General features: G+C 35.6%; 1 protein-coding gene across 2 annotated transcripts in view; it reads left to right on the top strand.

The window, feature by feature from the left end:
• The window catches only part of waw (Translation factor waclaw), a 73,778-nt gene that overhangs the window by 24,315 nt on the left and 24,104 nt on the right, over positions 1 to 25,359 (top strand). The window contains exons 1-5 of one of the 2 annotated variants that reach the window (XM_073971869.1): positions 4,303 to 4,452; positions 4,516 to 5,083; positions 5,148 to 5,416; positions 11,822 to 12,755; positions 12,826 to 13,006. In XM_073971869.1, coding sequence (XP_073827970.1) covers positions 4,394 to 4,452; positions 4,516 to 5,083; positions 5,148 to 5,416; positions 11,822 to 12,755; positions 12,826 to 12,951 — 1,956 coding nt within the window. In that variant the 5' untranslated portion in view covers positions 4,303 to 4,393 and the 3' untranslated portion in view covers positions 12,952 to 13,006. Of the gene's footprint in view, positions 1 to 4,302; positions 4,453 to 4,515; positions 5,084 to 5,147; positions 5,417 to 11,821; positions 12,756 to 12,825; positions 13,007 to 25,359 lie in introns of those variants that run through there. The other variant, XM_073971870.1, reaches the window with a different exon arrangement.

Genomic DNA, 25,359 nt, shown 5'->3' with positions numbered 1-25,359 from the left:
CGACCTATCGCGTTGTATGTGGTTAACAAGGTTTCTCACCTCAGTGTACATATGTTTGTATTTGTTTCGTTTTTCTGTGTTGGGAGCAGCATATCCCGGAATGTCTGCTCCGAATCCTTTTGGTCCGTGCCGAGACGGAGGAAAACCCAGGACCAATATATTTGTATGTACTCGGTTTGTCACATCTGCATCTTCACCCACATCCAGCCTTCGGTGAGATGCAATAGATGTCAGGAGTGGGTGCATCTAAGGGGTTGCTTTGGACTTGTCCACGTGAGGGACTACGACAGGGACTATGTTGCTGCATGCTGTGTGAATACAGTCCCCAGTGAGTCGTCATCGGATTACGAAACTCCCTCGTCGTCTGATTACGAGACTCCCCCGCAGTCCCCTCGACAACAACCGCAAATGCATCCTTTTTGCAATTTAATTGCAATGGACTCCGAGGTAAGATCGAGGAAATAGTAGATTTCATGAGTCGGAGGAATATCAAGGTCGCTGCGGTGCAAGAAACCAAGCTCAACAACAACTGTAGGTCAACAACAACTGTAGCTTACAACGTGTTAAGAAAGGATTGCACCAGAAGTGGAGGTGGGGGATTAGCTCAGATTACGTGCCAAACATTAGCCCGCTTTTGGAAGGTCATAATCGTCTGATCCTGTGGGACTTTAATACGCATCATGAGATGTGGCATTCGGCCCTCGGAAACGACCAGAGAGGTACAGCGCTGGCTGAGCAGATTGACAGCTCTACGTTTTGCACGGTCAATGAGGACGCCCCTACCAGAATTAGAGGAGAGTGTCACAGCTCGCCAGACATAACCATCGTGTCACCTGGTCTGACAAATGACGTTACCTGGCAACCCGTCATTTCCCTTGTACATCTCCCCATAATTGTCGCCATTAGCACCCACCGATTTTATTACCTCTGAACGCCGCACATTTGTCAATCATAAGAAAGCTGATTGGCCGGGTTTCAGAGAGTTCACGAATCACCGCTTCAGAGAACTGCCCAATCCTTCTGATGTTCGGGTAGCGGAAAGGACGTTCTGAGACATCATCACTGGTCGGCGAGCATAAGCGGAACAAGTGGTTAAATCATCTGAGGAGTTGCAACATTGGAGCCGGTCTAGGTGAATTGTGGGCAAAGGTTAAGTCACTCTCGAACCCTTGAAGAAGGGAAGATAGATCAGTCACGTTTGGCGACGTTACGTTGACTGACCCGAAGAGGTGCGCAAGTTATTTCAATCGACAGTTTGTCGAGCACCCCGAGAGTGATAGGGCGAAGAGAAGAGTATTTACGTCGCATCAGATCTGTTCCTGCCGAGGAGGAACCACCACAGTTTACAATAGATGATGTTGCGAATGCCATGAGGAACGCTAAATCATCCAAAGCGTTGGGAGTGGAGTATCTCACTAGAGTTCTCAACTTGTCGCTAGCCACCCTCATTGTTCCCGAAGCCTGGAAAATGGGCAGGGTTGTCCCGCTACGGAAGCCAGGCGAGGATGCCAGCAAAAGTGAATCGTACAGGCCGATTTCGCTATTGTCGCCCGTAGCAAAGACCCTTGAAGCCTTAGTCTTCCCCAGTATCAGGAATAGCTATCAAGTTGCTAATCATCAGCATGGATTCCGTAAGCAGCACAGCACGACAAAAGCGCTGCACGCCATCTCCTCAATTAGAGACAGCCGTGTGATAGAACAGTGATGGTGGCACTGGACTTATCAAAAGCCTTTGATATAGTTAGGCACTCCACGCTGTTTGAGGACATTGAGCAGACAACCCTCCGTCCAAGCTTGAAATGTTGGATAGTCAACTATATGTGTGGACGCCAGTCGTACGTGGAATTCAGGAACAAGAAGTCCAAACCCCGTAGAGTGAAACAGGGAATTCCCCACCTCTACCTCTCCTGTATTCCGACGGCGCACGCCACAGCTATCTGCGACAAACTGAAAATAGGAAAAGTCCCTAGCCGGCAGCACTTGGGGTGCAGATAAAGAAACCTTGTTGACCACATATAACGCGATAGGTCTGGCTGTGGTAAGCTATGCGGCGCCAGTTTGGTCCCCGAATTATGTGATACGAATTGGAAAAAGATTCAAACTTGCCAGAATGCCGCCCTGAGAACAGCAACAGGGTGCCTCCTCAAATCTTCAGTGGACCATCTACATGAGAAGTCAAATAGTCTTCCAGTAAAGCAAACAATGAGATGCTTTCGTTGCAGTACCTGCTTGGATGTTACCGTGTGAGCCATCCCAATCACCATCTTGTGGGTAGGCCCTACACATTCGGGCAGATCAGGAAAGATATCCATGCTCAACAAGCATATCAAGCAGGTTTAAATAGTATTCACACGGATGTAGTTGCCAAGGCCTTAAGCAATTATAGTGTGAATAAAGTCCTCGAATTACATCCCCCATCTATTGCAGCTGAGGAGCGTCAGCTGCCACGACAAACTAGAGTTGTTTAGACTAAACTACGGTCGGGATATTGCAGTCACCTAAATTCTTATTGGGCGGAAATCGACCGCGCCGTGCAAGACATCTGCCCAGTATGTGGCATGGGACCGCACGACACAAAACACCTTTTCACTTGCCCAGCCAAACCTACTCATCTAACTCCAGTGGATCAGTTTTTACATCCCATCGAAGCAGCCACTTTCCTGGAACTGGAAATAGACCCAGAGCCAGATTGAACAGAAGAACGAACATACAAACATAATAACAAACACTGTTACAACAATAACAACAACAATCATCCGCGTACGTAAATTACTCAATGCCGTCGGGAGGTCGTGGAATTGCAGAGAAGTAGAGGTTAAACAGTTCCGGGGATATCATTCCTCCTTGGGGAACTCCCTGCTTCACTCTACGGGGTTTGGACTTCTTGTCTCTGAATTCCCTGTTATGACTGTCGACCACACAAATAGTTGATGACCAGCGTTTTAGACAAGGCCGGAGGGTAGTATTCTCGATATCCTCGAACAGCCTAGCATGGCTGACCGTATCATATGCTTTGGTCAGATCCACTGTTCTGTGACATGGTTTGTCCTGGTTGAGTCCTCGTCCAACATATATGTGGAAATGGCGTGCAGTGCTGTTGTGGTACTATGCTGCTTCCGGAATCCGTGTTGAGGCTTAACTCTAGTTTAGTAAAAACTCTCCGATTTTTTTTGAAATTTTTACCAGAGGTAGATATTGTTGCGCTGATCACGGAAATGTATAATTTTCTTGGGGGACGGAGCCGGTTACCCGGTTATTGGACCCGAAAGTCCGGGTACAAAACCCGGGTTGGACCCGGCTCTACTGAACCGATTGCTACAAAGGAAAGGTTAAAGTGCGAGCTATAATCTGACATACATTAAGCGGGTTCCCATAGTGGACCCATTTTCGACTTTTTGAGGGTTTTATGGAAAAATCCGGGTCCAAAAATCAGTTTTTGGGTTATATCACCTGACCACCTGAAAATAACCGGGTCATATGATCGCTTGTTGGATAGGTATTTCCATAAGCTTTCCAATGATACCATTTTGTAGCAATCGGTTCAGTAGAGCCGGGTCCAACCCGGGTTTGGTACCCGGACTTTCGGGTCCAATAACCGGGTAACCGGGTCCGTCCCCCAAGAAAATTATACATTTCCGTGATCAGCGCAACAATATCTACCTCTGGAAAAAATTTCAAAAAAATCGGAGAGTTTTTACTAAACTAGAGTTGTTCCCGTGTTGATGATCCGCAACTGGATAACACGTTCTGATGCTGGGGAGGAGTAATGCCTCTAGTATCTTTGCTACTGGCGATAGAAGTGAAATCGGCCTGTATGACCACCTCTACTGGCATCTTTGCCAGGTTTCAGAAGCGGGACCGCCCTGTAACTATTAGGTGGCTAGCAATAAGTTGAGGACCTTGCTTAAATACTCGAGCAGCTGTTTTAGCATCACCATAGAAATTCCGTCAGGTCCAAGCGCTTTGGATGACTTTGCGCCCCAGATAACATCTGCAACATCATCCATCGTTGTGGCGGTTCTTCCTCGGCTGGAAGATATCGCAAACGACGCAAAACACTTCTCTTCGCCCGGTCGCTATCATGGTGCTCTATAAATTGTCGGCAGAAATAGCCATCGCGCCTCTTCGGATCTGTCACAGCCACGCCGTTAAACATGACAGATGTCCGATCGTCTCTCCTACCAGGGTTCGATAGCGCCTTAACCGTTGTCCACAATTTATTACAGCCGGCTCCAATGTTGCAGCACTTCAGATGTTCCAGCCACTTTGCCTAGTGATTGTGTTCAATGTGGTAACGTTGGCGTCAATAACCCGAACAGCTGATTATGAACGTGTTTAACAGCTGACCGGTGTTTTTTGATTTGTTGATGTAACAGTTCAACAGATTGGAAAAATGTTAAAAACTATTAGTATTTCGCTATGGAAGTTGAAAAATAATCATTGCATTTTAAAGTAAGTTGTTGTTTTTGGTACTATTTAACGATAAATTTTTTATCATTTCATTTTTCATTCAAGTCTTCGCCTATCAACCCGCCGTCGTTTATTATCCACTGCAACTATAGATTCAAATAGCAACAATGACCTCTTTAATGATTTTGCAAATATACCAGTCGAGCGTATACGTAATTTTAGTATAATTGCCCATGTTGATCATGGTAAAAGTACACTTGCCGATCGTTTGCTAGAATTGACTGGGGCAATTAAAGCCAATTCTGGGAGTCAAGTCTTGGACAGCTTACAGGTGGAGCGGGAACGTGGTATTACAGTAAAAGCCCAAACTGTATCCATATTTCATAGATACAAAAATGAAACGTTTCTTTTGAATCTGATTGATACACCGGGACATGTGGATTTCTCAAATGAAGTTTCACGTTCATTAGCTGCTTGCGATGGTGTAATTCTCTTGGTAGATGCCTGTCATGGCGTACAGGCTCAAACGGTAGCCAATTATCAGTTGGCCAGAACCAGGAATTTAGCTGTTGTACCGGTATTAAACAAAATCGATATAAAACATGCAGCTCCCGAGAAAGTGATTAAGGATTTAAAAAATCTTTTTAGTATAGATCCGGAAGCAGTTTTGAAGGTAGGTGGAATATAAAATGTAATAATTAAAAGTAAGAAATATACATATGTATGTGATTATTTAGATTTCAGCAAAATTAGGAACTGGAGTTCCACAGGTGTTGGATAGAGTAATTGAAGTTATACCCCCGCCAAAGGTTGATCGTAATTCCCCTTTCCGTGCGCTATTGTTTGACAGTTGGTTTGATCGTTATCGTGGTGCCTTGAATCTAATATACCTATTAAATGGCAAATTGGAAGTTGGTCAAGATGTACAATTACTCTCAACGAAAAAAGTATATCCTGTCAAGAGTATTTCGATTCTAAGACCAGCCGAAACTGACGTCAAGTGTATGTAAGTATGAAAGATATTGATAAAGTTGTTTTTTGGGATTTTCTAGCTGATTATTTAGTTGAGATCGTTCTTTAAAGAAGATGGAATATGGGGTTCATATCGGATTATGTGACTGCGCATCAGCTCCAAAATGGTCTTTGGGGATTAGGAAATTTATATTCATTTATTAGATATTCATAGTCAGAACATACAGTGCTGCTCAAAACATATGCAACTCACATGCCTACATCACATTTAACCTATTTTTGGGGACATTTTGTGTTTTGAAATATATTTATTTTTGCAGTTGGATTCTTTATTGACCATACATTCAAGTTTTAAAAATGAATATTCAGTTTTTAGCACTTATCTTAAAGAAATGTGGGAAATATCGGAGGATCACGTGTTTTGGCCTGCTCAAAACATATGCAACTCCGTGGTTCGAATATCTATTACCTAATTTTTGATGAGTTTTTTGCATTGATTGTTATAAGAAGGTTTTTAGTAAGAAAAACTTTCCAAAAGCTTTCATGAGGAATCCATTTTATATGTTTAATTTTGACAGACAAGTATTCCAAAAACAAGACATTTCAAATATTTTAAGAAAAACGAAAGTTATTGTCCGAAATTTGTATCAAAGATATGGAAAAATGTTTATTTCTCAAAACTGTGGATCAAACGCAGTCCAAAAATAAACATAAGGACAGTACGATATTTAAAATTGAGCTGTATACCGCGTAAAAAGTACTAAAATCGTCATAAGATGGGAAGGAGGTGAATGTACAACTATATCTACTGCATGGGATAATCAAATAATGATGCGAATTATTAAGCGGTATTCTCAGAGGTCATCAACAGATGTTAAATATAGGCTTTACATCGATAAATCTATATAAAACTCTCCGATACATGCCATAGATACCGGTGTAAATTTTAGGAAAACAATAATTTCCAGGAAAATTTCAGTTTTTGATATAAATTTTGCAAAAATTGTTTGGAATCGGGGTTGGAGTTGTAAAAACGAGTACTTTTCGTCGACTTAAATTAATATTTGAGTTATATGACTTGAAAAAATTAACTTGATCACCAGGACGAATGATAATCCAATTTGTCTCCTTGTACAAAAAAGTTGACCCAAAACGAATATGGTGTTTTATATTGACCTGGAGATATTTTTATGGACAGAGATGACACTGGGGGCATGAGTTTGAGATATTTATTAGATTTAAAAACTAACCGGACATATAATATGTCGAAATCGCACCACGTACATACCACAGAAGTCGTATAATAGGGTGTTTTGGCATAATACCTCCACTAAACGTACATATAACCACGTAGAACTTGTAACTTTTGCACATATTTTTTGTGTTCTTATCGTTTGCGTTCAGATTACGTAATCTAAAATCATACAGAAGGTTTCGGGTCCCTAAAATAGACTATGGACTGTTGAAAATCGAATAAAATTTTGGTATTTTACAATTATCCTTAGCGACAGGATTTCAAAGGATATATTAATTTATTTAGTATACTGGATACCTTTATGATGTGTCCAGATAATAAATAAAATGTTTAACTCACAATATATTATCAAAACGAAAATAATATCTTCAGATTTTGAATCAAATTTTCTCAGTTGCAAATGTTTTGAGCAGGACCAAATGTGAGTCTGAGCTTTGTTTTGTATATTTTTTATAAAATAAGTACAATTATGAATAATTATTATTATTTTAAATCTTTAAAAAGCGGTCAATAAACAATCGACCCATAAAAATATGTTTATTTCAAATCCATAAATTACATCAGAACTACATAAAAAATGAAGTAGTCATTCCAGTTGCAAATGTTTTGAGCAGCACTGTATGTATGTATATACAGGGTCATCTCCATATAGCGTAGGACAATATGTAGTGAAATGCAAGTTTTTTTTTCAACTGGCAATTATTTGCAAACTGTATTCTGAGTGACTATGTACATCTTTTTCAGTGTAATTTGAGAATTCCATATGTAAGTCGAAAATTTCAGTTGTAATTCCAAATATTTCAATTGTAATTCGAATTTGTCTATTTTAATTGGAATTATTCTACTTGTAATTCAATTCAATTACACCTTTTTCAGATTCGAAACATTTTAGTTGTAATTCTTAACATTTCGTTTGTAATTCGAGAATTCGATTTGTAATTCGAATTATTCCATTTGAAAATCAAATTATTTAATTTGTAATGCGAATTATTCCATTTGAAATTCGAAAGTATCCATTTGTAATTCGTATTATTTCATTTGTATCATTATCTTTCGATACATCCGTGTTTGGGTAAAAGTGTAAAAGGCAATAATTAGGGAATTAAGTACATCTATGCACATTAGTACGAATAATGTGCTAATCTTTTCTAATTTAAGCATGAAACGCATTCTTTGAGATACGAGTTTGAGGCAGTAAGTCAAATCTAATATTTGTGGGCCCATTACAACAAAAGTGCATGTGATAGCGACAAACGCCGAAACATGTATCTCCTCTTTTTTGGTCTTCTGTCACCCTGCATTGTGAGAATATGGTTATTTTGTTGGTGGTACCTCAAATATACACACAATCAGTGATGTATATAATAAATGCCATTATTCCACTTTTATCGTCCACTTACCACCATAAAGACTGCCTTCTTTTAAGGTAACTATTGCATAGGCATTGGGTACCACCGTGGTGCAGTGGTATACACGCCCGCCTTGCATTCAGATTGTCTGCGGATCAATCCCTGACCAGAACATCGACATTTCCGGCGGTTGCAAATCCCCTCAGTGTAATGTCGGCTTACATTTCCTCAGTATTTCAACTTCATTAAAAAGTGGTGTCGTAAGACACGCAGTTCCGGCTCGGCGATAAGAAGTATGTCCCACATTATTGAGCCAATATTAATTGGCGTGCACACATTGATAGGAGAAAAGCCCCCTTGTCCCTTCGGGGATATTGTGGAACATATTTTTGTATTTATTCCACTTTTATCCGTTCACTTAATGCCAAATAGTACTTAATTTAGTACCAATTAGAACTTTTCGTATATATTTGTATACATTTCCAAATCACCTCCTGGGCATTGATTGCACTGTGCAACAAAATGGAGCTCGAGGTCTGGGGTGGAAAATTCCTTTTGGAGTTGAAAGCCCTTGATGAGTATATACAGAACCCCAAAGGGCAGATCCACCGTGAGTCGAACTTTTGAGTTATGGCGTGATGAATTTTTCACTGGAGACCCTATACATATGTCATCAGGAATTAGCGTCATATCTTTGTTCGCTTTTTCGTAGAACATTTCGACCTTCTAACTCGCTTGCTTCCATGCCCGTTTCGTTCTTTATTTTAAGAACCGCAATAAAAGTACCACAAGATGACATTTTTCAGCTTCGAAATATTGCGGTTCTTTAAATAAAGGACAAAATGGGCATAGAAGAAAGCGAGTTAGAAGGTCGAAATGTTCTACGAAAAAGATCTTCATTAGATTTGACTGAAGACATGTCATAGCAAAAATAAACCAAAACAACAGCGAACAAAGATATGACGCTAATTTCTGATGGCTTATAGGGTCTCCAGTGAAAAATTCATTACGCCATAACTCAAAAGTTTGACTCACGGCGGATCTGTCCTTTGGGGTTCTGTATATACTCATCAAGGGCTTTCATCCCCAAAAGGAATTTTTATTTACACCTTTTTCAGATGTAATAAACAATTCTATACTAATACCAATAAACAATTTCTATACTAAAGTCATGTTCACACGATCGTTTGAAGTACGTTGTTCGCATCTCGAAACACGTACACGAATTAACCCGTTTCCACGACACCATTCGTAATTAAGAGAAACGTAATTTTCCTTACTTGTTTGCTTCCTCGTTTTCATGAGAATTTGAACACATAACGCTTGTAACATACATATATTACATGAGCAGGAAAAACACTAACCATTCCTGCGAATGTATATTTTACATTTAATTGCACACTTCTCATTCATATTTTCCATTAATTCTGACAATTTTTGGTATTTTCTATACATTTTTATTTTCAAAGTTAATGAGAGAGAGACATGTCAAAACAATATTTGTGTATACCACCCAGCAAACCAAATGTCGGATGTCCGACACGTCTGAACAATTTCGGAAGCAACGTCGTTCAGATTTCGTTCCGATTTCTAAACGATTTTTCGGAGCGGAAATAGTTCAGATTTTGTACCGATTTCGTTTCGATTTCGGAACTAATATCGGAAAGAAATTTCCATTCCGAATTTCCCAAGGATTTTCTTCAGATTTCGTTAAGAAATCGGATCGAAATCGATACGATGTCGCTCCGACTTTTCGTTCCGAAATTATGTCAACCACTTCATACAACTTTCGTTAAGATATCGTTACGATTTCGGATCAGACATCGGACGTATCGTCCGAATTTTGTTCCGATTTCGTTAAGATGTCGGTACGATTGGTTTGCTGGGCAGCTATGAACGAAGCAGTACTCTAGCGTCGATTCATGGCACAAATACTACAGTCAAACATATTAGTTTGTGCATCATTGGTGTATACACCCAGCAAAACAATCGTACCGACATCGTAACGAAATCGGAACAAAATTCGGACGATACATCCGAAATCTGATCCGAAATCGTAACGATATCTTAACGAAAGTTGTATGAAGTGGTTGACATAATTTCGAAACGAAATGTCGGAGCGAAATCGGATCTATTTCGATCAGAATTCGAACGAAATCGGAAGAAAATCCTTGGGAAATTCGGAATTCGAATTTTTTCCTCCGAATTTTCGTACAGATTTCTGAACGATTTCGGAATAATGTATGAAAATCTGAGGTACCTTCCGAACTTTCTTAAAGATTTCGGAACGATTTTGGAATAATTTCGTATGATTATCGAAGGAAAAAATTTTTCTCTAATGCCTTTTTTATTGATAAATTTTCTTTGTTATGTTTTTATTGGAAGATTATAATTTCAAAGATATCTAATGATTTTCACTGTTGTTATCATTTTGTAGCTATAGTAGAATAATGCAAACTTTGTGTACGAATATGTTGAGTCTATCAGCACTAGCTTGAATTATTATATGTTGCATTTATATTTAAAATATTTAAAAAATGTATATGCGAATTTTATAACCAACCATTTTGTTTTTCAATAACAAACTAAAATGTTGCTTGTTAGATATTTACAAAAGGTGGTTGTTGTGCGAAGGGAAATTTGTTTCCGACATATCGATCCGAATTCGTAATGAAATCGGAAGAATTCCCCTACGAAAAATCGTATAGAAATCGATACGAAATCTGAACGATTTTGCTTCCGAAATTGTTCCGATATGTCGGACATTCGACATTTGGTTTGCTGGGCAGACTTTCAGGCAGGTATTTGACTTTTGTTTCTAGATTTGTACGCGAATTTGAAACAATGGGCAAAAAGCAAAAAATGTAACTGCAATGAAAGAGAGTAGAAAATTTGCTATGCTTTGAATGTATGTATAGCAGGCATGACCAAAAAGAGAACGGAGAAAATGTGAATGTATTCAAAATATTGGCAACTTATAACAGTGTGTTAGTAAGTTTGTATTCACGCAAGCTATAAAACAATAACAAATCAAAACATTTGTTCTCTTTTGTACGCTCTTTCTGTGCATTCGGGTCGTGTGCGTGTAAATCAGGTATCGGCACCAATACAAATGCATTGTTTGCGGCCTCACGCATACGACTCTCTCTCGCTCTCTCCACAAACAGCGTGTGCGTTAATGCATTGCTAAAATTAAAAATCATTGAAACAACCGACAACAGAACCTTCTTCTTTGACTTCTGAACGAAGACTGAGAGGTGGTTGTTCTGTTGTTATTCTCATCAAGGGCACGTGTGCCCCTTTTTGCCGAACATTGGTGTAAATTGTCGAAAATCAGCGGCACCGCCGTGCCAAATGTGACCATGCTTGATGTATAGTAATCGTTTACTTTTCATTCATGTTTTGCAGTTTTTCTAAAAAAGCCCTACATTTTTAAATTTTGTATTTTGTCTGTCATAATTAATTTATTTCAATAAATGCTCTTATTTGTTAGAGATGGGACATACATACATATGTATTTTATCTTTGTTCGGAGAGTATTTCTACTTGAACAACGTAGAAAAATCGTCGTTCGTTCTCAGAATTTTGTATGGGGAATCAAGTAATTTATTCGTATTTGAGGGTCGAAGAAGGAATAGGGAATGAACGACGTACCGTGGAAACGGGCTATAAACGGACGTTGAAATAGTTTTGAACAGAAAAAATTGATTTGGAACCAAAGTGGACTGAGGTGCAGATTTAACTGAAGTTTGTCTATTTCGCTACAAATTTATCTTTTTTGCGTTATGTGGCTTTGGTTGACATTACTTTCTTTTCTCTCTATTTCTCTTTTCAGATCTGCTGGCCAAGTTGGTTTAATAGCTGTTAACATGCGTAATAGCAAAGAATCTGTAATTGGTGATACATTCCACTTGAAAAATGAACCATGTGATGCTGTGGGTAGTTTCAAACCCCAGCAACCAATGGTTTATGCTGGAGTATTTCCATCGGATCAATCAAAACATGTTGCATTGCGAAGCGCCATCGACAAGCTTATTTTAAATGATTCTGCTGTAACTATGAAAGTAGATTCTAGTCCTGCTTTGGGTCAAGGTTGGCGTTTGGGTTTCTTAGGACTTCTACACATGGAAGTTTTTTGTCAACGTTTGGAACAAGAATTCGGTGCCGAACCCATTATAACAGCACCTTCTGTTACATATCGTATTGTATTGAAAAATCCCAAAATGATTAAGCAGATGGGTACTGATACTATGGAAATATCGAATGCTGCACTATTCCCTGAACCAATTAACATCAAAGAATACTATGAACCATTGGTAAAGGGTACAATTATAACACCAACAGAATATGTTGGACAAATAATAAGTCTGTGTGTTGAACGTCGTGGTGTTCAGGAAAGTTCCATTAACATTGACAATGATCGAATACTTATGAATTATGTACTGCCACTGAGTGAAATCATATTAGATTTCAATGATCGTCTTAAGTCTATTAGTTCGGGTTATGCCAGTTTTAATTATGAAGATTATGGTTATCATTTAACAAATTTGGTACGACTTGATATACATCTAAATGGAAGACCTGTGGATGAACTTTGTCGCATTGTACATGTTAGTAAAGCCAAGGATATTGGTCGTGATATGGCAGTGAAACTGAAGGAAACAATACCAAAGCAGATGGTACAAATTGCAATACAGGCATGTGTTGGGAGTAAAGTTTTGGCTAGGGAGACCATAAAGGCATATCGTAAAGATGTTACAGCCAAATTGGTAAGTTGGTTGGTTTACTGCTAAAAAGAAGAAAAATATAAAAAATATGTTCCTATATTTCATTCTTTAGTATGGTGGTGATGTTACCAGACGTATGAAACTTTTACGCCAACAAGCTGAGGGTAAAAAGAAAATGCGACAAATTGCCAACATTAATGTGCCGCATGAAACGTTTATCAATGTCTTAAAACGTTGAACCCCCCTTTAAGAGGAAATTATTGCTGGAACATCAACCTAGATATAAGAAAACAGTGAGTCTTTTGTTTTTTTATTTATTTGTTAAAAAAATAAACGTTTTTTGAGTTCGATAAAAACAAAAGCTTTAAAACACCTGTAAATCTATCCCATTGTTGTGTGAAATATAAAAATAGCATATGAATGGTGTTCGCAAAGTTATTAACTTAGGTACATACATATAACTAAATGAGATCAAAAACCATATCCAGGAAGAATATATGCCAGCTTTCTTAAAGATTTAACATCATATGTGAAATGTCAAATCCAATTTGGTTACTAACCATCTATACGAAATTCTAGCTTATCTTTTAGATCCTATAAAATAGTGAGCAAAGAAGCACAATTTCCTTCGGAAAGGGTCTTCTATAAACCCTTTCTGATAGAAAGTGTGATCCTGTAAACCGTTTCTAAAAGAAAGGCTGCTTCTATAAACCGTTTCTGAAAGAAAGGGTGCTTCTATGGACCCTTTTTAAAAGAAAGGGTGCTTCTATAGACCCTTTCTGATAGTAAGTGTGCTTCTGTAAACCGTTTCTAAAAGAAAGGGTCCATAGAAGCACCCTTTCTTTCAGTAACGGTCCATAGAAGCACCCTTTCTTTTAGAAAGGGTCCATAGAAGCACCCTTTCTTTTACAAACGGTTTACAGAAGCACACTTACTATCAGAAAGGGTCTATAGAAGCACCCTTTCTTTTAAAAAGGGTCCATAGAAGCACCCTTTCTTTCAGAAACGGTTTATAGAAGCAGCCTTTCTTTTAGAAACTGTTTACAGAAGCACACTTTCTATCAGAAAAGGTTTATAGAAGCACCCTTTCTTTTATGGGTACTTTACACGATATGTTTTTTACATATGAGCTGTCACTTTGCATATACATTTTGTATGGGAGAAGTGACAACTCATATGTAAAAAACATATCGTGTAAAGTACCCATTAGAAATCCAATTTGGTTACTAACCATCTATACGAAATTCTAGCTTATCTTTTAGATCCTATAAAATAGTGAGCAAAGAAGCACAATTTCCTTCGGAAAGGGTCTTCTATAAACCCTTTCTGATAGAAAGTGTGCTTCTGTAAACCGTTTCTAAAAGAAAGGCTGCTTCTATAAACCGTTTCTGAAAGAAAGGGTGCTTCTATGGACCCTTTTTAAAAGAAAGGGTGCTTCTATAGACCCTTTCTGATAGTAAGTGTGCTTCTGTAAACCGTTTCTAAAAGAAAGGGTCCATAGAAGCACCCTTTCTTTCAGTAACGGTCCATAGAAGAACCCTTTCTTTTAGAAAGGGTCCATAGAAGCACCCTTTCTTTTAGAAACGGTTTACAGAAGCACACTTACTATCAGAAAGGGTCTATAGAAGCACCCTTTCTTTTAAAAAGGGTCCATAGAAGCACCCTTTCTTTCAGAAACGGTTTATAGAAGCAGCCTTTCTTTTAGAAACTGTTTACAGAAGCACACTTTCTATCAGAAAAGGTTTATAGAAGCACCCTTTCTTTTATGGGTACTTTACACGATATGTTTTTTACATATGAGCTGTCACTTTGCATATACATTTTGTATGGGAGAAGTGACAACTCATATGTAAAAAACATATCGTGTAAAGTACCCATTAGAAGCGGTTTATAGAAGCAACCTTTCTTTCAGAAAGTGTCCATAGAAGCACGCTTTCTTCAAAAAGTGTCTATAGAAGCACCCTTTCTTTTAGAAAGGGTCTATAGAAACACACTTTCTCTCAGAAAGGGTCTATAGAAGCATCCTTTCTTTCAGTCCCAGCAAATGTAATATTCTTCTCAAAAATGGTCATATTTACACACTACATTAGTTTAGTTCGCAGGTAAAGATACTCCATTTGACATATTCGTTCTAGCCTGTGGTTTGTTCGACGGTTTTGACAAATCGTTATCATGTTTTCTTTACGATGAGACGTACACCCAGGCCGTGTGTGGTGAAAAAAGTAGAACACATGTAGAACATGTTTACATTTACGAAATCCACTCGATTTCATCTGTCAATTCCATAGCTCAAACGTCAAAAGAAATCTCATCTGAAATCCATTGGATTTCATTTGACGTTTAACCTATGGATTTGACAGATGAAATCGAGTGGATTTCGTAAATGTAAACATAGCATAAGTTTATATTTACTAAATCCACTCGATTTCATCTGTCAATTCCATAGCTTATACTATGTTTACATTTACGAAATCCACTCGATTTCAACTGTCAATTCCTTTGCGTATACGTCAAATGAAAACTCATCTAAAATCGATTGGATTTCATTTGACGTTTGAGCAATGGAATTGACAGTTGAAATCGAGTGGATTTCGTAAATGTAAACATAGTATTAAACGTCAAATGAAATCTCATCTGAAATCCATTGGATTTCATTTGACGTTTAACCAATGGATTTGACAGATGAAATCGAGTGGATTTCGTAAATGTAAACATAGCATTAGCAGTTAATGTTAACGTCATTTTGATAATTTCCAAACATTAAAACACACTAACCACAATGTATTCTGTCTATTATCATGGTTTTTGGTATTATGGACGAGCTCACCAGGGAGAGAATATGATAAACTTTGTTTTAATTGAAAACCAAAAAAAAAAAACCTTCTAGCCTATATATCAAGAACTCGCTAACAGTTATCAGAAAATAACAGCTTGTATTTGTGTAAAATCGCATGATAATGGAGGCCACAAATACTATACGAAAATTAAAGTTATTTTTAAACCACAATAAGTAGAATTAAATTCAGAACCAAATTAACAGAAGTGACAAAACTTGGTGTGTTCGTTTACTCAAAATTTGTACAAATTGTTACTAGTGGTCTGTTCCAGTACTGCAAGAATCTACTAATTTTTACTATTTTTTCCGATAACATAAAGGAAAAAATGTTATCGTAGTAAAAAATAGTAGCTTCTTGCAGGTTCTGGAACAGAGCATAGATGTTGTTCGTTTACTCTACAGTACAATAAAAAATACCTTAGCCGATTACAAGAAGTTACTGAACTTGTACAAATTTGTACAAATTGTTAAATAAACAAACACACCTACTGTTGTCAAGAATTTTCAGCAAAATAAGTAAATAAGTTGCATTCTTGCAAAATTGTCCGTCAACGTTAATAAAATAAAAAGCAGGTTGTTTCAAATAATAAAATTGAAGGGATGCAAGTAAACATTAATTTTAGTAATTTGTTAACTAGTGTAATTGTTTTGACTATTTAATACTTACCAGTGTAAACATAACTTAATTTTAATATTTATAAGATTTGCTTTTTCATACAAGATAGGTGTCAACAACTTAAAAAGGCATTAATTGATTTGTTTATCAGTATTTGATTATAGATTTGTTTTGTATTTATTTTAGTGATTTGAAATGTTTAGATTTTCAATTTCCCCTCCTCCGCGGAACCCACATATGAAATGAGATTAAAGTTTGTTTATGTTTCTTATGTTCTCTGCCTCTTTATACATGTATTTTATTTTTGTTATTGCATATCATTACTAACACAAACATGCTAAACAGCTGGTCTTGTGTTATTTATTTCATTTTTATTCCCCATTTTTTGTTTTCATCAGAGTTGGGACTAATTAAGGATTTCATCTGTAGCTATTAGGTCTGTACGATAACTTTGCAAGTAAAAAGTAACTTCTCTCCACTTATTTTACTCTCTCGAAGCTAAAAATTTGCAGAATGTTATCGAACAACAATTTGCAAAAACTTGCAAGAAGTCAGCTGATTTGACAAACAAAAAGTTTGCCGGATATGATTTAATTTAACAATCGAAGATTGTTTACGAAAATTGTTTGATTATAAATTGCTACAAATATAATTCTCTTTTCACATCATAAATTAACGGCTGGCCGTCCACATAGTGTTCCTCCTACTCCATGGATGCGCCGCTTTTTGCTGGGATTTGATACCTTAGAAATAAAACAATCATCACAAACTACAAAATAAGTTATTTTACAAAATAAGACGTTTTCCAAAATTTATTTAGTCATCTCTTCTCTTTTTATCTTGTAATTATTTTAATAACCAAATGTTTGTTTATGTTTTTGCCAAAAATTGCAAAGTCCGTCACAAAACATTACAAGGAAAATTTTGCTTGCAAAAACTTGTAAGTTCTCAGTAACAAAAGTATCCAAAATTCTGTCACAATTCTCTCCATATTCGCTCTCTTTTACTTTACAAGTTTGTTATCGAACAGCATTCTGTAAAAGTTTTTACAAATTTGTACAAACTTTTGGGTTATCGTACAGACCTATTGTTTTTCCTGTGGAACAGTAGCGCTATGTTTACATTTGAGCTTTTTACCGGCTATAATATAAACATGCCCTCGTTTAAGTGCTATACATTTTTTGGAAAAGTCATTATTTGTTATTTTGTTCAATATTTGTATTTAAAGCGCCCCATAACTATCAAATTGGCTTGTCCAGCGGATGAACTCTTTCTGTCCGTGTGTGCTGGATAAGTGTGTAGCTACACATTCAATCAGCTTTCAATCTACAACCGAAATCTTCAATTTTTTCCTCAAAAAATCGACAAATTTAATATTTCTTCATAAACACAATTTTCTATTTTTCAAAATTGCTTTTTGACAATTTTGAAAATAAACCGGATTGACGGGGGTTAATTTTGAAAATCAAATCGATTTGGATTTTCATCAAGCATTTCAAACTCACACACACAGTCTCAGATTTTGAAAAATTTACACATACAATTACAAGTATTGACAAGCCAATTTGATCATGTATGGGGCGCCTAATGTAGGGCTGTTCAAAGGGCGCCCTTCTGCTGTCGGTGTGTGTCAATTTGCTCGCTCACACAATTAAAAAAGATAGCTTTTCCCAGTTGTTCGGGTAAATAGGGAATAACTAGCAATTTTGCTGGCTACTGGTAAACACCCCTAGTTACCACCCAATCTACACGCAATACTATAGACTGGTGACTTTAACATGGGGATGTCATAGGAAGGGGTCTATTGTCCCCTCACTGCATTACCAGTAACCACCCAATCATTGCATTACCAGTAACCAGACAAATCGATAGTCTTGGGAAACCCAATTGTCCCTTCACTGCATTACCAGTAACCACTCAATTCGGTAGTCAGAAATTATAGCCAAAAATACTAGTAACTTGAAGTCAGATAAATGGGTTAATGCGTATATGCATTAGCCACACTTTATTTTATTACATGGAGTGAATATATTTTACAAAGGACAATATGATCTTGTGTACATATAGATCTTGATCCTTGGTACTGGAACTAGTGTATAACTACTTGATACAGCGACTTATGTTTATTTGGTCTTTGGAATGTTTTTCTCTTTCCCAGTGAAAAAATTTCAGTTGAAAAAATGCCTTTAAGGATAGGGGGGGCCATGGTAGAACAAATATAAGGTAAAGTAAATACTACAACAAATACAACTCGAACAATAACCACAAAGGAATTTGTTTTTGTTTGTAACGTTACTGCCAGTTGTATTTGTGAACAAAACAAGGAAATGTCTATAAATTATTTGAATTTAAAAAACTAATAATTTTTCACTTTTGTTTAAATATTTTGGAAAACATGAATGAAAATTCGTTACATTTTCAATTTTTATGTTTCCACATCATTCCACTAAATGCATAAATTCTCGCAGAAAGTAGAATTCTTGCAGAAAAGTTTGGGGTCGCTGGAAATTCATAGAAAAAGGAGCAGCTGTTTCAATGTTTTGTTTTAGAAATCAAAGAAGCACATGTTTATTGGCTTTATTTTTTTAAATTTTAACAAAATACCTCACATATTAACAAACGTTGTATCGCCTCTACAAGCGGGGATTTACTGCGCGGCTTATCGTTCGAACTTGGAGGAGGTTACATATCATTGATATGAAGAAGTTTTTCTGGGAAATTGTTTTTTCCGAATGATATATTTTTTTTCTCAAAAAATATATGTCCCTAATATACATCGAAATAGAAATAAATGTTTAAAATGCCATATGAAATTTGACACTAACGTTACAACCCAGTTCAATCAGCTGTGTATTGCTGCTACCACAGTTTATACAGTTGGCCATTCAGCCCAAACTAGTTAGCCCTGACTATTTAGTTTGCTGTCAAATACATAAAATACAAAGGAAATCAAATCACAATAATGAACAATCTATTATGTTTGTTGTCAAATGTTGTTAACAGAACTCTGAATGGCCAACTGTATAAACTGTGGCTGCTACCTTTTCTTATTCTTCCATGGATAGGGGCCTAATTCTCGCATCTGTTATCGATCGAGTTTTTGTTCGAAGACAAATTACGAACGATCGAAGTTTTTGGATTCCCTTATACGATCGAAATTATTTAAAAAAGTTACCGATACATGCGGTTATCGAACGTGAAACATATGGTAATCAAAAAATATTACAAACAAATAAGTAGTTGTGCGGCAAGTTTCTCGTAAAATGAAATGAAAACATGGAAATTGTATAAAATAATTGAAAATATAAAAATCGCATACTGGCGTTGGAAAATATATTTTTAATTTTTAAGAAACAGCCTCTTTTTTATTGAAAAAGTCTTTAGTATGTGAATTTGATTAGTTTTATTGCAAAATGTTTCATTAAAGTTCGTTCTGTGCCACAAAAATAGTCATTTCGACAGCAGATGTGTGGCGGGCAAAAACTCGCAAGATTCCACTCAAAAGTTTATTCGACAACGGATGCCGTAATCCAAATACTGAAAATATTGATCGAAATAACTCGATCACGTATGCGAGAATTAGGCCACAGTAACTCGTATTGTATAACGCAAAAAAATGGTAAATACATTTCATATTCATACTTACATACATACTACTGTTGTAGTACGTTTATCTATAACCGGATTTAACAAACTCACTGCGTTTTAAATGTCAATTCCATTTAATAGCCCGTTTAGACTAGTCATTTTAAATCGACTCGATTTCTAAATCCAACTTTCATATCCTAGTTGTTTAGACTAGTCTAAAATGATATAAGATGCCAGTCAGCTGATCTTTGTTTACGTATACATACGCGAATTTGCAAAACGAATTGCTTGAAAATTAAAAATGGAATGGAATACTGCAAAAAATAATCTGACAAATTGCTATTAAATATGTTGTTTACAATTTATGTTAAATTAAATCTACTTCCATTTTATTTTTAATTAATATTTCTTCTATTTTTCCGCTTCTGTTTGTTTTTTGTGTGTTTGTGTTTACAGTTATTTGAAAAATGTATATAATAGGGTTATGACTTTTTTACAACCTCACATCCCTGTGTCACATTTTGCATAAGATAAGATACAATCTTAATTACAAGGTGATTCGATAGAAAAAAGCTCACGCACAAAAAGCTTTTAAAGTTTTTATGGATGAGCTTTTTGGACAAAATTTTGGAGTCACTTAAGCACAACAATAACTCAAAACAATCGTTAAAGCCACACGAAATATCCAGAATGACATAAGCTTTTGTTTCTCACCAATTTTATAGTCCATATTATTACATATATATCATTTTGTATCATATATAGCTTTATTCCATGTATCACATAAATTTAAAGTGCATTGTGCGGTCCTTTTTTAAAATTTAAATGAAATAAAAATTATTTTAGTCATTAATAGGCACAATGTCACTTATTCGTGCAACAGGAAAAACATTTTGGAGCAAATTTTTAATAGGCAAAAGTTCATTCACTCTCGCTATAGGAAATCATTTTTGAGAAAAAAGGTCAAAAAGTCATAACCCTAGTAAATAAAAGACACGTGAACATAGTTGCCTATATTCGTACAGACTGCAATATTTGCATTTTTAGGAGCAAAAAGCAGTGTTGTATATCAAAATATTTCGATTTAACATTTGATTTAAAAGAAATCCAAGTTTTGAGTTGATTTAATTTTGTATGGTAAATCAGGGTGGATTTGGGTGGATTAAGCACTTAAATCGAGATAATGCCCTTAAACATCGTATAAGGGTATAGTCTAAACGGGCTATTAATTTGTACGCGAATTTGAAACGATGGACAAGAAATGCATTTGCAATGAAAGAGAAGACACAATTTGTATGATTTGAATATATACTAGTCGTACCATGTCGTATGAACGGGTTAATTCGTGTACGTAATTATGAGAACGAACGACGTGATTCAATTACTGCTATGAACATGGCATTATATAAATATGCCTTGGTAATTCTTATGTCAGTCTGTACCATGGCACAATTACCCAAGTAGTGGCATCGTAAAATGTTAAATATGTTTACATATGTCACAACTTTCTTTATGTTGTTGGGGAAATTACAACGAAAATAATTTTTTATAAAGGGATTTGAGTTTTCATATTCGATCAGCTGGTGTGATACCACTACCTGGGCAATTGTGCCATGGTCTGTACTTGTTATGAATCGCAAATAAACTGTGTATATTTTGACGGAATATTATTTTGAGGATCAATAGTACGTTTATATATGACCGGATGTAACAAACCCACTGGATTTAAAGGTCATTTCCATAGCCTATACGTCAAATAAATCCTCAGAAACCCCGCAAAACCCTATAATATAAACGGCATACAATAGCAAAAGATTTACACAAAATGTTTACATAATTTTTGGCCATAAACGAATAATTATTATGCCATTTTTTAAAATTTTGGTCTTTGCAATACATTTGGTGACTAACTGTATGTCAAATAAGTCGAGATAATGCACTTAATCATAGTATAATGCCTTCTTCATACTACAGCTAATTCGATCCATATTCGTTGTTCGAACCCAAATTACAATATAATTACTTCATTTCCCATACAAAATTTTGAGAACGAACAACATTGTTCAATTTAAATTACTCTCAGAACGACGATAAAATGTGTCCCATCTCTAACAAATGAGAGAATTTATCGAAATAAATTAATTATGACAGAAAAAATAAAAAATGTATTAAAAATCCAAACCTTTTTAGAAAAACTGCAAAATTTGAATGACAAGTAAACGGTTTAACGACTAGTATAAATTCAAATCATAGCACATTTTGTCTTCTCTCTCATTGCAGTTACATTTCTTGTCCATCGTTTCAAATTCGCGTACAAATTTAGAAACAAAAATCAAATGCCTGCCGGAAAGTCTGTATACCAAAAAGTTATTTTGGTAGGTCTCTCTCTCGTTAATTTTTAAAATAGAAAATTTTGAAAATATTCTGAAAACACAAAAATTTTGAGAAAAAATAGAAAACATGAATGAAAATAATGGATTTTAATATTGAATAGATATCTGTAAGGACAAATATTTTTTCATTTCATATCAATTAATTTTACTCGTCCTTTGGCTGAAGCTTTCTTTGAAATCAGTAAACAAAAACTATGAAAATATGAATCATGTTGCTATGAATTGTGTACCATGTCGTATGAACGGGTTAATTCGTGTACGTAATTATGAGAACGAACGACGTGATTCAAATGCTGGTATGAACATGGCATAAGTCTAAACCATGTTTTATAGCCTGTTTACATTATAGTTTCTGCAGGGTTAATCTTCTTTATGAGTATTTATTTAACGGCGTTTGCAATAGAGCTTTTTGGCGAGTGAACCTTCTTTATGAGGATTTATTTGACGTTTACGCTATGGAATTGACATTTGAAAACCAAACCCACTGAGTTAACCCGGTTAAGTGTAAATGGGGTATTTGACATATAACCAATGAAATTGACATTTGAAACCCAGTGGGTTTATTACATCCAGTTATATATAAACGTACTATTATGTTTACATTTACGAAATCCACTCGATTTCAACTGTCAACTCCTTTGCTTATACGTCAAATAAAAACTCATTTGAAATCGATTGGATTTCATTTGACGTTTGGGCTATGGAATTGACATTTGAAATCGAGTGGATTTCGTAAATGTAAACATAGTATTACCTTGTACCAAGACACATTTATACAATCAGCTGCATTTTTACATTTTTTTTTTTTTTGTAAATTTGTTTTTCGGAATGTTCTGTATGCTTTATATTTTAATTCAAATTTCTTCTATTATAGAGGATTTTCAGAATGTACTTATGTTTTTCCTGAGAAAATTTTTATAACGATTTTCACAGCCTGTTTCTGTATGTCGAAAGAAGAATGTGTGCGAATGAAACTCGCCCAAACTTTACATTTCGAAATAATTTTACCTTTGCTTTTGTTTCAAAACAAAAAACTAATTTGAAGAACACATAAGAGTTTGGACGTGTTTCATTCGCACACATTCTTCTTTCGACATACAGAAACAGGCTGCCAATAGGTCTGTACGTAACCAAAAAATTTGTACAAATTCGTACAAATTTTTACTGAATGCTGTTCGATAACAAAATTATCCAGCAAAAGAGAGCGAGTTTGAAGAGATTTTTGGAGAGTTTCGTGACTGAGAACTTGCAAATTTTTGCTGGGAAAATTTATCCCTCAAAAATTTGCAAGTCTGATCAGCTGAGTTTTAATCACCTCTTCAATGTAAACAACTCGAAATGTTAACATTTTTGACCAAGAAAATTACACAATTGGACATTTTTTTATATTCTAAAGCGTTGTGGATAGGATTAAAGCATTTAATAAGTAAACTGCAATTTTAAAATTTATGTTTTTGTTGTGTTTGGTTTAAAATATCAAAAGAAGCAAAAACAAATTTCATACATTTTCGGAAACAGCTAACTTTCTTGCAAGTTTTTGAATAGTGCTGTTCGATAACTTTCTGCAATTTTTCTTGCTTGAGAGAGTAAAATTCACTGAGAGGGGTTGCTGGAACTGACTGAGTAATTATTGCTGGGAAAGTTATCGTACACACCTAATAACAATTTTGTTTTTGTAAATTTGTTAGTTGTTGCCTTGCCTTGTACCATGGTCAATTAAACAATCCCATCCCTGGCTCATACTGTTGACGTTGACTTTTTACATATGATTGTCGTTTTTCGTTATTATTTGGATTCGTTTATTTCTGCTTGTCACCGACGAATGCTGGCTATTTTCTGCTACAATCAACAACCGAATCCAATTAATAATTCAAATATAAATAATGAAAATAGCAAAAAGAAACAAAAAGTGCGTATAAATAGTAAGTGTTCATAAATAAAAATATATAAGTGGAAACTAAACAAAAGGCAAAAGTATAAAAATAAAAACTTGGAATATGTGTGTCAACAGATCAGCAATTTTATAAAAGTGTAACGCAATTTATGTTTTTTATTCTTTGGTGAAAATTTAAGTTAATTTTTCATGAATAATATAAAAATGCAAATGGTGGACAATTTATACATTATAAATTTGTTATTAAATTTGTTGTTACCCACACATCCCAACACGACTTTAGTAGGGCAAAATTATGCAAAAAATGTTTTGTTTATTTTGATATGTCTTCGTTTGTAGTGGTGATCTTTTCTCCATCATCATATCAACCCCTCCCACCCCTTTGGAATTTCTTTTTATCTTATTTTGTGATCACAACAAATCTGTGGATTAAATTTAAAACATTCAGTTTTTTTGTGTTTTTTTGCCTTGATTAACAAGTTTTTTTTTTTAATTTAGTTCTTATATTTGTTTATTGTTTATTTTTGTTTCTTAAATGTAGAAATGTAGTACATAATAATTTGTTATCTCATTTCTTATATGCGGTGACATGAACGTACACGTATGCACACATATTGGCGTACAAAATTAAAAAAGAAAAAAAAAAGGAATACATTTTGGTAAAAAGATGCTTTAAAATACAGACTTTTGAATGGAAACAGCAATATTTTATTAAACAACTACCCCTGTATGGAAAATGAAACCCAGCTTTAACTTTCGTCCAAAACCAACCACCGATTCTTTATTTGGCCAAGAACACTACTCCACCCATTCTGTAGAAAAGTCCTGCTATGGAAAGCGCCTTCTGTGTGACACTGGAGAGGGCCTGGATTAGAGAGCACTATAACTTATACACTATTGTCCAGTAAGTTTGAGGGACTCGGATATTTATTCAGGACCTTTGTTAAGTACGTTTACATGTAACTAATAGTACGTCAAATAAATCCTCATAAAGAAGGTTAATCGGGCAAAGGACTATATTATAACAGGCTATAACTATACATATTAAATAAATCCTAGTGGATTAAATTGTTAAATCCATTACGTATACGTCAAATAAATCCTCATAAAGAAGACTAACATGGCAAAATACATAATGTAAACATGTCGATATACATATACCCGTATAAAGGCAGATTTATTGCAGATTGTTCGGACGATAAGCTAAGATTTTCTACTTAGTAGCGGATTTTGGAATTATAATAATAAGGACCCTCTTTAAATATACCCAGCAAACCAAATGTCTGATGTCCGACACGTCTGAACAATTTCGGAAGCAA

This window comes from Musca autumnalis, unplaced genomic scaffold (genome assembly GCF_047663935.1).
Source record: "Musca autumnalis isolate F117 unplaced genomic scaffold, ASM4766393v1 scaffold_3, whole genome shotgun sequence".
In the NCBI taxonomy this organism is placed as follows: Eukaryota; Metazoa; Arthropoda; class Insecta; order Diptera; family Muscidae; genus Musca; species Musca autumnalis.
Note: the sequence above shows the minus strand (reverse complement) of the source record. Positions and strands in the feature narration are given on the sequence as shown.